Consider the following 14580-nt stretch of genomic DNA (forward strand, 5'->3'; position numbering starts at 1 on the left):
TTACCTACCCTCACCACCTGGGGACGGCCCGTCAGGAAGTCCAGGACCCAGTTGCACAGGGCGGGGTCGAGACCCAGGATCTCGAGCTTGATGAAGAGTTTGGAGGGTACTATGGTGTTAAATGCGGAGCTGTAGTCGATGAACAGCATTCTCACGTAGGAATTCCTCTTGTCCAGATGGGTTTGGGCAGTGTGCAGTGTGGTTGCGATTGCGTTGTCTGTGGACCTATTGGGTCGGTAAGCAAATCGGAGTGGGTCTAGGGTGTCAGGTAGGGTGGAGGTGATATGGTCCTTGACTAGTCTCTCAAAGCACTTCATGATGACAGAAGTGAGTGCTACGGGGCGTTAGTCGTTTAGCTCAGTTACCTTAGCTTTCTTGGGAAAAGGAACAATGGTGGCCCTCTTGAAGCATGTGGGAACAGCAGACTGGGATAAGGATTGATTGAATATGTCCTTAAACATACCAGCCAGCTGGTCTGCGCATGCTCTGAGGACGCGGCTGGGAATGCCGTCTGGGCATGCAGCCTTGCGAGGGTTAACACGTTTAAATGTTTTACTCACCTCGGCTGCAGTGAAGGAGAGCCCGCAGGTTTTGGTAGCGGGCCGTGTCAGTGGCACTGTATTGTCCTCAAAGCGAGCAAAAAAGTTATTTAGCCTGTCTGGGAGCAAGACATCCTGGTCCGCGACGGGGCTGGTTTTCTTTTTGTAATCCGTGATTGACTGTAGACCCTGCCACATACCTATTGTGTCTGAGCTGTTGAATTGCGACTCTACTTTGTCTCTATACTGGGACTTAGCTTGTTTGATTGCCTTGCGGAGAGAATAGCTACACTGTTTGTATTCGGTCATGTTTCCGGTCACCTTGCCCTGGTTAAAAGCAGTGGTTCGCGCTTTCAGTTTTACGCGAATGCTGCCATCAATCCACGGTTTCTGGTTTGGGAATGTTTTAATCGTTGCTGTGGGTACGACATCGTCAATGCACTTTCTAATGAACTCGCTCACCGAATCAGCGTATTCGTCAATATTGTTGTTGGATGCAATGCGGAACATATCCCAATACACGTGATCGAAGCAGTCTTGAAGCGTGGAATCAGATTGGTCGGACCAGCGTTGAACAGACCTGAGCGAGGGAGCTTGTTGTTTTAGTTTCTGTTTGTAGGCTGGAAGCAACAAAATGGAGTCGTGTTCAGCTTTTCCGAAAGGAGGGCGGGGGAGGGCCTTATATGCGTCGCGGGTAGTTAGTCTTACAATGATCCAAGGTTTTACCAGCCCTAGTAGCACAATCGATATGCTGATAGAATTTAGGGAGTTTTGTTTTCAGATTCGCCTTGTTAAAATCCCCAGCTACGATGAATGCAGCCTCAGGGTGTGTGGTTTCCAGTTTACAAAGAGTCAGATAAAGTTTGTTCAGGGCCATCGATGTGTCTGCTTGGGGGGGAATATATACGGCTGTGATTATAATCGAAGAGAATTCCCTTGGTAGATAATGCGGTCAACATTTGATTGTGAGGATTTCTAGATCAGGTGAACAGAATGACTTGAGTTCATTAATGTTGTTAAGATCACACCACGTCTCGTTAATCATAAGGCATACACCCCCGCCCAGAGGTCTGCATCAGTGGCTTGTAGGAAAGTGTGGAAGCCAGGAGATGCAGAATGTGTTTATGTTAATTAACGATCAATTATTGTGAGACTGGCAGTTATTTGCTTGACAATCACAGGCTGAAAAAATTTCAACCCCACTCCCATCACACCCCCTCCATGCTTCACTGTGGGGACCACAGATGTGGAGATCATCCGTTCACCTACTCTGCGTCTCATAAAGACAAGAAAAATATCACATTTGGACTCATCAGGCCAAAAGACAGATTTCCACCGGTCTAATGTCCATTGCTTTTGTTTCTTTGCCAAAGCAAGTCTCTTCTTCTTATTGGTGTCCTTTAGTAATGGTTTCTTTGCAGAAATTCAATCATTAAGGCCTGATTCACATAGTCTCCTCTGAATAGTTGATGTTGAGATGTGTCTGTTACTTGAACTCTGTGAAGCATTTATTTGGGCTGCAATCTGAGGTGCAGTTAATTCTCATCCTCTGCAGCACAGGTAACTCTGGGTCTTCCATTCCTGTGTTGGGCCTCATGAGAGCCAGTTTCATCATACAGTGGTTCCTCCTTTAAACCTTGCGAGCTTACACCGCGGGATTTAGAGGTACCCAGCATCAGGGCTTCATTGCTCCAGACCACCACAAGGGGGAGTTAGAGCACTCATTATGCATTTGGGTCCCAAGGTTTTAATATAACCAATCATATCGAGTGGTTCCAATGACGAATTTGACGCGAGCCACCTGTCCCTGGTGACTTTCTTCAGCGAAGATGGCTGACAAAACATTATGGTGAACGCTAATTTAAGTAATTATAACGTCATAACGAGTCAAGAAAAACATTTACAGTTGAAAGGATTATGTTAGAGACAAACGATTGTGCATATTTTGTTGTCATCAAGTTAATTTACGAAAATGGGTAATGAGCAATTTTTTGGGGGTTCAGTCATATCCAATACCAGGTGTATCAAACTCCAAACTCCATGCGTCAGTATAGAGACAAAGTAGAGGTGCAATTCAACGGCTCAGACACAAGACTTATGTGGCAGGGTCTACAATCACGGACTACAAAAAGAAAACCAGCCCCGTCGCGGAACCCGATGTCTGGGAGCAAGACAAACTTAACAACTTCTTTGCTCGCTTTGAGGACAATACAGTGCCACCGACATGGCCTGCTACCAAAACCTGCGGGCTGTCCTTCACCGCAGCCAACGTGAGTAAAACATTTAAACGTGTTAACCCTCGCAAGGCTGCCGGTCCAGACGGCATCCCTAGCCGCGTCCTCAGAGCATGCGCAGACCAGCTGGCTGGTGTGTTTACGGACATATTCAATCAATCCCTGTCCCAGTCTGCTGTTTCCACATGCTTCAAGAGAGCCACCATTGTTCCTTTTCCCAATAATTCAAAGTTGTAACTGAACTGAACTAAATGACTATTGCCCCGTAGTACTCACTTCTGTCATCATGAAGTGCTTTGAGAGACTATTCAAGGATGATCTCACCTCCACCCTACCTGACACCCTAGACCTACTCCAATTTGCTTACCGCCCCAATAGGTCCACAGAAGACGCAATCGCAATCACACTGCACACTGCCATAACCCATCTGGACAAGAGGAATACCTACGTAAGAATGCTGTTGATCGACTACAGCTCAGCATTTAACACCACAGTACCCTCCAAACTCGTCATTAAGCTCAAGACCCTGGTTCTCGACCCCGCCCTGTGCAACTGGGTCCTGGACTTTCTGACGGGACACCCCCAGGTGGTGAGGGTAGGAAACATCTCCACCCCGCTGATCCTCAACACCGGGGCCCCACAAGGGTGCGTTCTCAGCCCTCTCCTGTACTCCCTGTTCACACATGACTGCGTGGCCAAGCACGCCTCCAACTCAATCATCACGTTTGCAAACGACACAACAGTGGTAGGCTTGATTACCAACAACGACGAGACGGCCTACAGGGAGGAGGTGAGGGCCCTCGGAGTGTGGTGTCAGGAAAATAGCCTAATGCTCAACGTCAACAAATCAAAGTAGATGATCGTGGACTTCAGGAAACAGCAGAGGGAGCAGCCCCCTATCCACATCGACGGGACAGTAGTGGAGAGGGTGGAAAGTTTTAAGTTCCTCGGTGTACACATCACGGACAAACTGAATTGGTCCACCCACACAGACAGCGCTGGCTTGTCACCAAAAACACTCACAAACTTTTACAGATGCACAATCAAGAGCATCCTGTCGAGCTGTATCACCGCCTGGTACGGCAACTGCTCCGCCCATAACCGTAAGGCTCTCCAGAGGGTAGTGAGGTCTGCACAACGCATCACCGGGGGCAAACTACCTGCCCTCCAGGACACCTACACCACCCGATGTCACAGGAAGGCCATAAAGATAATCAAGGACCACAACCACCCGAGCCACTGCCTGTTCACCCCGCTATCATCCAGAAGGCGAGGTCAGTACAGGTGCATCAAAGCTGGGACCGAGAGACTGAAAAACAGCTTCTATCTCAAGACTGTTAAACAGCCATCACTAACATTGAGTGTCTGCTGCCAACATACTGATTCAAATCTCTAGCCACTTTAACAATTAAAAATTGGATGCAATAAATGTATCACTAGTCACTTTAAACAATGCCACTTTATATATAGTATATACAAAGTATGTAAAGCAGGGTGTAAAGTAGGGTATATATAAACTGTACTCTATACCATCTACTGCATCTTGCCTATGCCGTTCGGCCATCGCTCATCCATATATTTATATGTACATATTCTTATTCATTCCTTTACACTTGTGTGTATAAGGTAGTTGTTGTGAAATTGCTAGATATTACTGCATGGTCGGAACTAGAAGCACAAGCATTTCGCTACACTCGCATTAACATCTGCTAACCATGTGTATGTGACCAATAAAATTTGATTTAGAGATTTTTGGATTAAAAAATATATATATAGTGTAGGCCTACCGAAGGTGTTGTAGGTGTTATTTACTTTTATTTAACCTTTATTTTACTACATAAAGGTCTACTTACTCTGCTGGTGTCTTGACCAGTTTAAGTCCTCATTTGCAATGCAAACCTGGGCAGCAATGTGTTTTGGGTCATTGTCTGCATTTGGAGAAGAAAGAAAATACATTTATCCAAACAGACAAAATTAGGTACAATAATAGAAATATACATGTAAATAGGCCTAAACGTAACAAAATCTTGCTATAATTCTACCTTGAAAGAAATGTTGGGTCCAGCATATCTCTTGATGATTTCTTCCTCAAAGAGATCTCGTGCCATGATACCTGAAAAAGGAGGCAAGAGTGAATTATTGTGCAACACATAACATTCTGTGGGGTGTAGGCTACAATATTTTCTGTACCTTTTGCTTTGTAAATAGCCAACTTACCATCAAAAATCAAATATGTGCCTGGTCCCTGGCGAGAAATTGCCCCCCACCCATGGAATTTGAGGGGATGCTTGGGACTCGGCTTGCTTGACCGTCTTCCTTTTTTTCTGTAGCAATTTTGAGCAAATTGCTCAAGGGCCATGGTTGATTCGTCTGTGAAGATGACATCATTGAATGTCTCGCCAGCTTTGATCCATGCCTGTGCCTGCAGGACGCAAAGTCCTTTGTCTGTCAGACGAATCATTGGGTCAAAACTACAGAACAGTACAAAATAAGCGAACACATATGGTTAATGTTCTGATCATTTAAAAAAATATATTTATGTATAAACATTTCTTACCGGGCCTTTCCATAAGTCCACGCAAGTTTCTTCAACTGTCTTCTGACTGTAATTAGAGCGATGTTGATGTGATGTCAGCAGATTACAGATTGCCTTGGCCGATTGCTCATCTTCATGAATATAAGCAAGTGATATCTGCTAAATAATCAAGTTAGGTTTCTTCATAAATAAACAATTCTAAATAATAAACTGGCTTTATTTACAAATTAGTGAGAATGTCTCACCCCATGTTCAAGAATTGCCTTTTTCTCACTCACTCTAGGCTAAATGAAAACGAAATCTCAAATATTGTAACTTTTTTAAACAAAGTAATTTATTATCATTAATTAATTTAGAATGATATAAAAGCCCCTTAGGATCTGTGAGAATATCTAACGGAAAATGAACCTTAGATATTTATTTAGAGGCCTCCAATCCTCTAAATGTAATTGTTTTCGATATACTGTAGGCCTACCATAGGCGAAAGGAGTCTCACTAGTGTTGAGTAATGTGCTGTTCAAAATGGTATAGGTCTTATTTATTTATAGATCATATTGAAGTTAGAAGCAAAAGCTTTTATTTTAGCACCGTTTCGCACTGCTCTGAGGCAAGCATGGGGACTGGTCTTGATAAATCAATGATATTTTTATTTTCACTTAATTTCTTGTTGGGTATTGGTTAGACAAGATTTAGAAAATTAGGGTGCAGAAATGTTATGCTCTTAGTGTAACCTTTATTTAACTAGGTAAATCAGTTAAGAACAATTTCTTATTTACAAGGACAGCCTACTCCTTCCTTCCGTTATACAAATTTCTTAATCAATCCCATATACTATGTTATTACAAAAAAAGGTTTTAAATTCTCTGTTAATGCCAATACGGAAGACTATCAAATGCTTCTCAGAGATGTCATCTGGTGGTCAAACTAGCAATAACTTGCATTAACAGAAAAAATGGCTGTCAAATAGATAATGTGCCAAAGAATGCTGCAGCAGCCCGCAAGGTGTGCCACAGTATGACACAACTTTTAAAGGAGGAACCACTGTGTCACTTGATGGTTTTTGCGACTGCACTTTAAGAAACTTTCAAAGTTATTCATTTTCCGTGTTGACTGACCTTCGTGTCTTAATGATTAATGATTTACTGTAGTTTCTCTTTGCTTATTTGAGCTTTTTCTTGCCATAATATGGACTTGGTCTTTTACCAAATAGGGCGATCTTCTGTACACAGTACCACCCCTACCTTGTATACCAACCCTAACTTGTCACAAACCAACTGATTGGCTCAAATGCATTAAGGAGGAAAGAAATTCCACAAATGAACTTTTAACAAGGCACACCTGTTAATTGAAATGCATTCCAGGTGACTACCTCATGAAGCTGGTTGAGAAAATGCCAGGAGTGTGTGACGCTGTCATCAAGGCAAAGGGTGGATACTTGGAAGAATCTCAAATTTAAAATATATTTTGATTTGTTTAACACTTTCTTTTGTTACTACATGATTCCATATGTGTTTTTTCATAGTTTTGATGTCTTCACTATTATTCTACAATGTAGAAAATAAAATAAAAAAAATGGAATGAGTAGGTGTGTCTAAACTTGTGATTGGTACTGTACATTCAAATGAATTTGAGATAGAGCTGGGCACTGTCACATCAGCGTACCCAGATCCTGTATTTCTCACACAGGTGCTTGGTAAAAACAAGACAGCCATGCTCCCTTGTGCATGTCCTTCCACATTCCAATTTGACCATGTTTTTTGTCCCTCAGGATGACCCATACATGATAGCGGACCCTCGCTACGGCAGATATGAAGGAGCCAACCCGGCCTACCCCCCATACAGAGAGCCCCCGCCAGAGAGACCCAGCTCCAGAACCAGCCAGTACTCAGACAGACCCTCCTCCAGGTCAGCGGAGAGTTACACTAGTACCAGTAACAGTACCCTATTACCAGTGCAAACTGTGGAGAAGTAAGTGTGTGCATTGTGTGCGTGTTACAGCTGTACTGTTTACGTGGGTGGGTTGGATGGTCAAAATTCCCACGCCTCCATTGACAGTTTGGGACTGGAAAAGCCTTTGTCTGATGTGTTTGTGTGTGTAGTTGCTTTAGGGCCTAACCTTTTTGACCATCCCTCCGTGAGCTTGTGGACACTCAATCCTCCCTGTTTTCTGCTTATTCCAGGCAAGGTTTCCCCCCCGAAGACTATCAGAGAGCTAACCGAAGTGCTTATGATGACTACTATGCAGAGTATTACAAAAACCAGTACGGGGGTAAGAGCCACAGTACCAACCACCAATGACTTAGTTACATTGCGATAACTATGGTAGAATGTTAGGTAAAACTTACAAAACCTACAATTATTACAATACAAAGTAATGCACATTGGGTTATTCCTAACTTACACTGAGTGTACAAAACCTTAAAAACACCTTCTGAATATTGAGTTCCACTCCACCCTGCTGCCCTCAGAACAGCCTCAATTCGTCGGGGCATGGACCTAGAGTGCATTTGGGAAGTATTCTAACCTCTTGACTTTTTCCACATTTTGTTACGTTACAGCCTTATTCTAAAATGTATTAAATTGTTTTTTCCCCCCCTCATCAATCCACACACAATACCCCATTATTATGAAGCAAAAACAGGTTGTTTTTTGCAAATGTATCAAATAAAATAAAAAGCTTTAATGAACTTTCTTTAAAAAAATAATGTTTATACTTGTCCCCCTTTTTTCCCCCCAATTTCGTGGTATCCAGTTGGTAGTTACAACCTCCTCCGAAACACAAGCCAACCGAGCCGCACTGCTTCTTGACACAATGTCCGCTTAACCCGGAAGCCAGCCGCACCAATGTGTCGGAGGAAACACCGTACACATGGCGACCGTGTCAGCGTGCATTGCGCCCGGCCCTCCACAGGAGTCACTAGTGCGCGATGGGACAAGAACATCGCTGCCCGGCCAAACCCTCCCCTAACCCGGACGAAGCTGGGCCAACTGTGTGCCGCCCCATGGGTCTCCCGGTCGCGGCCGGCTGCGACAGAGCCTGGACTCGAACCAGAATCTCTAGTTGCACAGCTAGCACTGTGATGCAGTGCCTTAGATCACCGCGCCACTTGGGAGCCCATGAAATATTACATTTACATATGTATTCAAACCCTTTACTTAGTACTTTGTTGAAGCACCTTTTGCAGCGATTAGAGCCTCGAGAGTCTTCTTGGGTATGACGCTACAAGCTTGGCACACCTGTATTGGGGGAGTTTCTCCCATTCTTCTCAAGCTCTGTCAGGTTGGAGGGAAAGCGTCGCTGCACAGCTATTTTCAGGTCTCCAGAGATGTTTGAAGTTCGGGCTCTGTCTGGGCCACTCAAGGACATTCAGAGACTCCCGAAACCATTCCTGCGTTGTCCTGGCGTGGGTGCTTAGAGTTGTTGTCCTGTTGGAAGGTGAACCTTCGCCCCAGTCTGAGGTCCTGAGCGATTTAGAGCAGGTTTTCATCAAGGATCTCTCTGTACTTTGCTCTGTTCATCTTTCCCTCGATCCTGACTAGTCTGCCAGTCTCTGCAGCTGAAAAATATCCCCACAGCATAATGCTTCTACCACCATGCTTAACCGTAGAGATGGTGCCAGGTTTCCTCCAGACGTGACGCTTGGCATTCAGGCCAAGGAGTTCAATCAATTAGACCAGAGAATCTTGTTTCTCATGCCCTGAGAGTCCTTCAGGTGCCTTTTGGCAAACTCCAAGCAGGCTGTCATGTGCCTTTTTCTGAGTGGCTTCTGTCTGACCACTCTACCATAAAGGCCTGATTGGTGGAGTGCTGCAGAGATGTTTGTCCTTTTTGAAGGTTCTCCCATCTCCTCTGATGAACTCTGGAGCTCTGTCAGATTGTCCATCAGGTCTTGGTCCAAATCAAATTTTATTTGTCACATACAATGGGGCAAAAAAGTATTTAGTCAGCCACCAATTGTGCAAGTTCTCCCACTTAAAAAGATGAGAGAGGCCTGTAATATTCATCATAGGTACACTTCAACTATGACAGACAATATGAGGGGGGAAAAAACAGAAAATCACATTGTAGGATTTTTTATGAATTTATTTGCAAATTATGGTGGAAAACAAGTATTTGGCCAATAACAAAAGTTTATCTCAATACTTTGTTATATACCCTTTGTTGGCAATGACAGAGGTCAAACGTTTTCTGTAAGTCTTCACAAGGTTTTCACACACTGTTGCTGGTATTTTGGCCCAGTCCTCCATGCAGATCTCCTCTAGAGCAGTGATGTTTTGGGGCTGTTGCTGGGCAACACGGACTTTCAACTCCCTCCAAAGATTTTCTATGCGGTTGAGATCTGGAGACTGGCTAAGCCACTCCAGGACCTTGAAATGCTTCTTAAGAAGCCACTCCTTCGTTGCCCGGGCGGTGTGTTTGGGATCATTGTCATGCTGAAAGACCCAGCCACGTTTCATCTTCAATGCCCTTGCTGATGGTAGGCTTTGTTACTTTGGTCCCAGCTCTCTGCAGGTCATTCACTAGGTCCCCCCGTGTATTTCTGGGATTTTTGCTCACCGTTCTTGTGATCATTTTGACCCCACGGGGTGAGATCTTGCGTGGAGCCCCAGATCGAGGGAGATTATCAGTGGTCTTGTATGTCTTCCATTTCCTAATAATTGCTCCCACAGTTGATTTCTTCAAACCAAGCTGCTTACCTATTGCAGATTCAGTCTTCCCAGCCTGGTGCAGGTCTACAATTTTGTTTCTAGGGTCCTTTGACAGCTCTTTGGTCTTGGCCATAATGGAGTTTGGAGTGTGACTGTTTGAGGTTGTGGACAGGTGTCTTTTATACTGATAACAAGTTCAAACAGGTGCCATTAATACAGGTAACGAGTGGAGGACAGAGGAGCCTCTTAAAGAAAAAGTTACAGGTCTGTGAGAGCCAGAAATCTTGCTTGTTTGTAGGTGACCAAATACTTATTTTCCACCATAATTTGCAAATAAATTCATAAAAAAATCCTACAATGTGATTTTCTGGATTTCTTTTCCTCATTTTGTCTGTCTTAGTTGAAGTGTACCTATGATGAAAATTACAGGCCTCTCATATTTTTAAGTGGGAGAACTTGCACAATTGGTGGCTGACTAAATACTTTTTTGCCCCAATGTACATGTTTAGCAGATGTTATTGTGGATGTGGCGAAATGCTTGTGTTTCTAGCTCCAACAATTCACAACAATACACACAACCTAAAACTAAAAGAATGGAATTAAGGAATATATAAATATTAGGATGAGCAATGTCAGAGTGGCATAGACTAAATACGAATAGTCTATGCCACTCCTATACTATTCAATATGAATAGTATACAATATATACATGTGAGATAAGTAAAGCAAAAATATGTGAACATTATTTAAGTACATTTTTAGGGTCTTCCTCTGACACCGCCTGGTATAGAGGTCCTGGATGGAAGGAAGCTTGGCCCCGGTGATGTACTGGGGCCGTACGCATTACCCTCTGTAGTAGAGGTCGACCGATTTTATGATTTTCTTTCAATACCAATACCGATTTTATTGGAGGACCAAATAAAGCCGATACCGATTAACCGGACGTTTAAAAAAATAATATATATATATATATATATACACTGCTCAAAAAAATTAAGGGAACACTTAAACAACACATTGTAACTCCAAGTCAATCACACTTCTGTGAAATCAAACTGTCCACTTAGGAAGCAACACTGATTGACAATAAATTTCACATGCTATTGTGCAAATGGAATAGACAAAAGGTGGAAATTATAGGCAATTAGCAAGACACCCCCAATAAAGGAGTGGTTCTGCAGGTGGTGACCACAGACCACTTCTCAGTTCCTATGCTTCCTGGCTGATGTTTTGGTCACTTTTGAATGCTGGCGGTGCTTTCACTCTAGTGGTAGCATGAGACGGAGTCTACAAACCACACAAGTGGCTCAGGTAGTGCAGCTCATCCAGGATGGCACATCAATGCGAGCTGTGGCAAGAAGGTTTGCTATGTCTGTCAGCGTAGTGTCCAGAGCATGGAGGCGCTACCAGGAGACAGGCCAGTACATCAGGAGACGTGGAGGAGGCCGTAGGAGGGCAACAACCCAGCAGCAGGACCGCTACCTCCGCCTTTGTGCAAGGAGGAGCACTGCCAGAGCCCTGCAAAATGACCTCCAGCAGGCCACAAATGTGCATGTGTCTGCTCAAACGGTCAGAAACAGACTCCATGAGGGTGGTATGAGGGCCTGACGTCCACAGGTGGGGGTTGTGCTTACAGCCCAACACCGTGCAGGACGTTTGGCATTTGCCAGAGAACACCAAGAAAGATTGGCAAATTCGCCACTGGCGCCCTGTGCTCTTCACAGATGAAAGCAGGTTCACACACACACATGTGACAGACGTGACAGAGTCTGGAGACACCATGGAGAACGTTCTGCTGCCTGCAACATCCTCCAGCATGACCGGTTTGGCGGTGGGTCAGTCATGGTGTGGGGTGGCATTTCTTTGGGGGGCCGCACAGCCCTCCATGTGCTCGCCAGAGGTAGCCTGACTGCCATTAGGTACCGAGATGAGATCCTCAGACCCCTTGTGAGACCATATGCTGGTGCGGTTGGCCCTGGGTTCCTCCTAATGCAAGACAATGCTAGACCTCATGTGGCTGGAGTGTGTCAGCAGTTCCTGCAAGAGGAAGGCATTGATGCTATGGACTGGCCCGCCCGTTCCCCAGACCTGAATCCAATTGAGCACATCTGGGACATCATGTCTCGCTCCATCCACCAACGCCACGTTGCACCACAGACTGTCCAGGAGTTGGCGGATGCTTTAGTCCAGGTCTGGGAGGAGATCCCTCAGGAGACCATCCGCCACCTCATCAAGAACATGCCCAGGCGTTGTAAGGAGGTCATACAGGCACGTGGAGGCCACACACACTACTGAGCCTCATTTTGACTTGTTTTAAGGACATTACATCAAAGTTGGATCAGCCTGTAGTGTGGTTTTCCACTTTAATTCTTTTGAGTGTGACTCCAAATCCAGACCTCCATGGGTTGATAAATTTGATTTCCATTGATAATTTTTGTGTGATTTTGTTGTCAGCACATTCAACTATGTAAAGAAAAAAGTTTTTAATAAGAATATTTAATTCATTCAGATCTAGGATGTGTTGTTTTAGTGTTCCCTTTATTTTTTTGAGCAGTGAATATGAGAAACACAAGCATTTCGCCACGTCTGCTAAACATATATGTGTAATAATGACAATTACAACAATACTGAATTAACACTTTTTTAAAAACTTAATATAATATATTTAAAAAATCTATTTAGTTTCAAATAAATAATGAAACCTGTTCAATTTGGTTTAAATAATGCAAAACACAGTGTTGGAGAAAGTAAAAGTGCAGTATGTGCCATGTAAAAAAGCTAATGTTTAAGTTCCTTGTTCAGAACATGAGAACATATGAAAGCTGGTGGTTCCTTTTAACATGAGTCTTCAATGTTCCCAGGAAAGAAGTTTTAGGTTGTAGTTATTATAGGACTATTTCTCTCTATGCCATTTGTATTTCATATATCTTTGACTATTGGATGTTCTTATAAGCACTATATAGTATTGCCAGCCTAATCTCGGGAGTTGATGGGCTTGAAATCATAAACAGCGCAATGCTTGAAGCACTTCGAAGAGCTGCTGGCAAATGCAGGAAAGTGCTGTTTGAATGAATGCTTACGAGCCTGCTGCTGCCTGTCACCGCTCAGTCAGACTGCTATGTCAAATAATAGACTTAATTATAATATAATAAACACTCAGAAATACAAGCCTTAGTTCATTAATATGGTCGAATCCGGAAGCTATCATTTAGAAAACAAAACGTTTATTCAGTGAAATACGGAACCGTTACGTATTTTATCAAACCGGTCGCAACCCTAAGTCTAAATTTTGCGGTTACATTGCACAACCTTCAATGTCATGTCATAATTATGTAAGATTCTGGCAAATTAATTACGGTCTTTGTTAGGAAGAAATGGTCTTCACACAGTTCGCAACGAGCCAGGCGGCCCGAACTGCTGACGCGAAATGCACTTTGTTAAATCATCACCCGTTTGGCGAAGTAGGCTGTGATTCGCATTGATTACATGCAACGCAGGACAAGCTAGTTAAACTAGTAATGTCATCAACGATGTGTAGTTAACTAGTGATTGTTTTTGATCGAATGTAAAAAATAAAAATAAGAAGATTAGTGCAAGCTAGCAACTTAACTTGGCTCCTTGCTGCACTCGCGTAACAGGTGGTCAGCCTGGCACGCCATTTCCTCGTGGATTGCAATGTAATCGGCCATAATCGGCGACCAAAAATGCGGATTACCGATTGTTATGAAAACTTTAAATCGGCCCTCATTAATCGGTCGATTAATTCCGATTAATCGGTCAACCTCTACTCTGTAGTGCCTTGCGGTCGGAGGCCAAGCAGTTGCCATACCAGCCAGTGATGCAACCTGTCAGGATGCTCTCGATGGTGCAGCTGTAGAACCTTTTGAGGATCTGAGGACCCATGCTAAATCTTTTCAGTCTCCTGAGGGGGAATAGGTTTTGTCATGCCATCTTTCACGACTGTCTTGGTGTGCTTTGACCATGTTTGTTTGTTGGTGATGTGGACGCCAATGAACTTGAAGCTCTCAACCTGCTGCACTACAGCCTGTCGATGAGAATGGGGATATGCTCGGTCCTCCTTTTCCTTTAGTCCAGGATCATCTCCTTTGTTCTTGATCATGTTGAGGGAGAGGTTGTGGTCCTGGCACCACACAGTCAGGTCTCTGACCTCCTCCCTATAGGTTGTCTCACTGTTGTCGGTGATCAGGCCTACCACTGGTGTTGGAGCTGTGCCTGGCCGTGCAGTCATGAGTGAACAGGGAGTACAGGAGGGGTCTGAGCACGCACCCCTGAGGGGCCCCTATGTTGAGGATAAGCGTCGCGGATGTGTTGTTACCTACCCTTCTAGTGTTTCATTATTGAAGTGGCCAGTGATTTCAAGTCTATGTATATGTGGCAGCAGGCTCTAAGGTGCAGGGTTACGTAACTGGGTTGAAGCCGCCTAGTGATGGCTTTTTAAGTCTGATGGCCTTGAGATAGATGTTTTTCAGTCTCTTGGTCCCAGCTTTGATGCACCTGTACTGACCCCTGGATGATAGCGGGGTGAACAGGCAGTGGCTTGGGTGGTTTTGCCCTTGATGATCTTTTTGACCTTCCTGTGACATCGGGTGCTGTAGGTGTC

General features: G+C 44.1%; 1 protein-coding gene across 4 annotated transcripts in view; it reads left to right on the top strand.

Moving 5' to 3' along the window:
• sec16a (SEC16 homolog A, endoplasmic reticulum export factor) overlaps positions 1–14580 on the top strand; it is an 80553-nt gene that overhangs the window by 22804 nt on the left and 43169 nt on the right. For all 4 annotated transcript variants that reach the window (XM_055875616.1, XM_055875617.1, XM_055875618.1 and 1 more), the window contains 2 exons: positions 7078–7214; positions 7490–7578. In XM_055875616.1, coding sequence (XP_055731591.1) covers positions 7078–7214; positions 7490–7578 — 226 coding nt within the window. The remainder of the gene's footprint in view (positions 1–7077; positions 7215–7489; positions 7579–14580) is intronic.

The sequence above is a fragment of the Salvelinus fontinalis genome, chromosome 21 (genome assembly GCF_029448725.1).
Source record: "Salvelinus fontinalis isolate EN_2023a chromosome 21, ASM2944872v1, whole genome shotgun sequence".
Classification (NCBI taxonomy): domain Eukaryota; kingdom Metazoa; phylum Chordata; class Actinopteri; order Salmoniformes; family Salmonidae; genus Salvelinus; species Salvelinus fontinalis.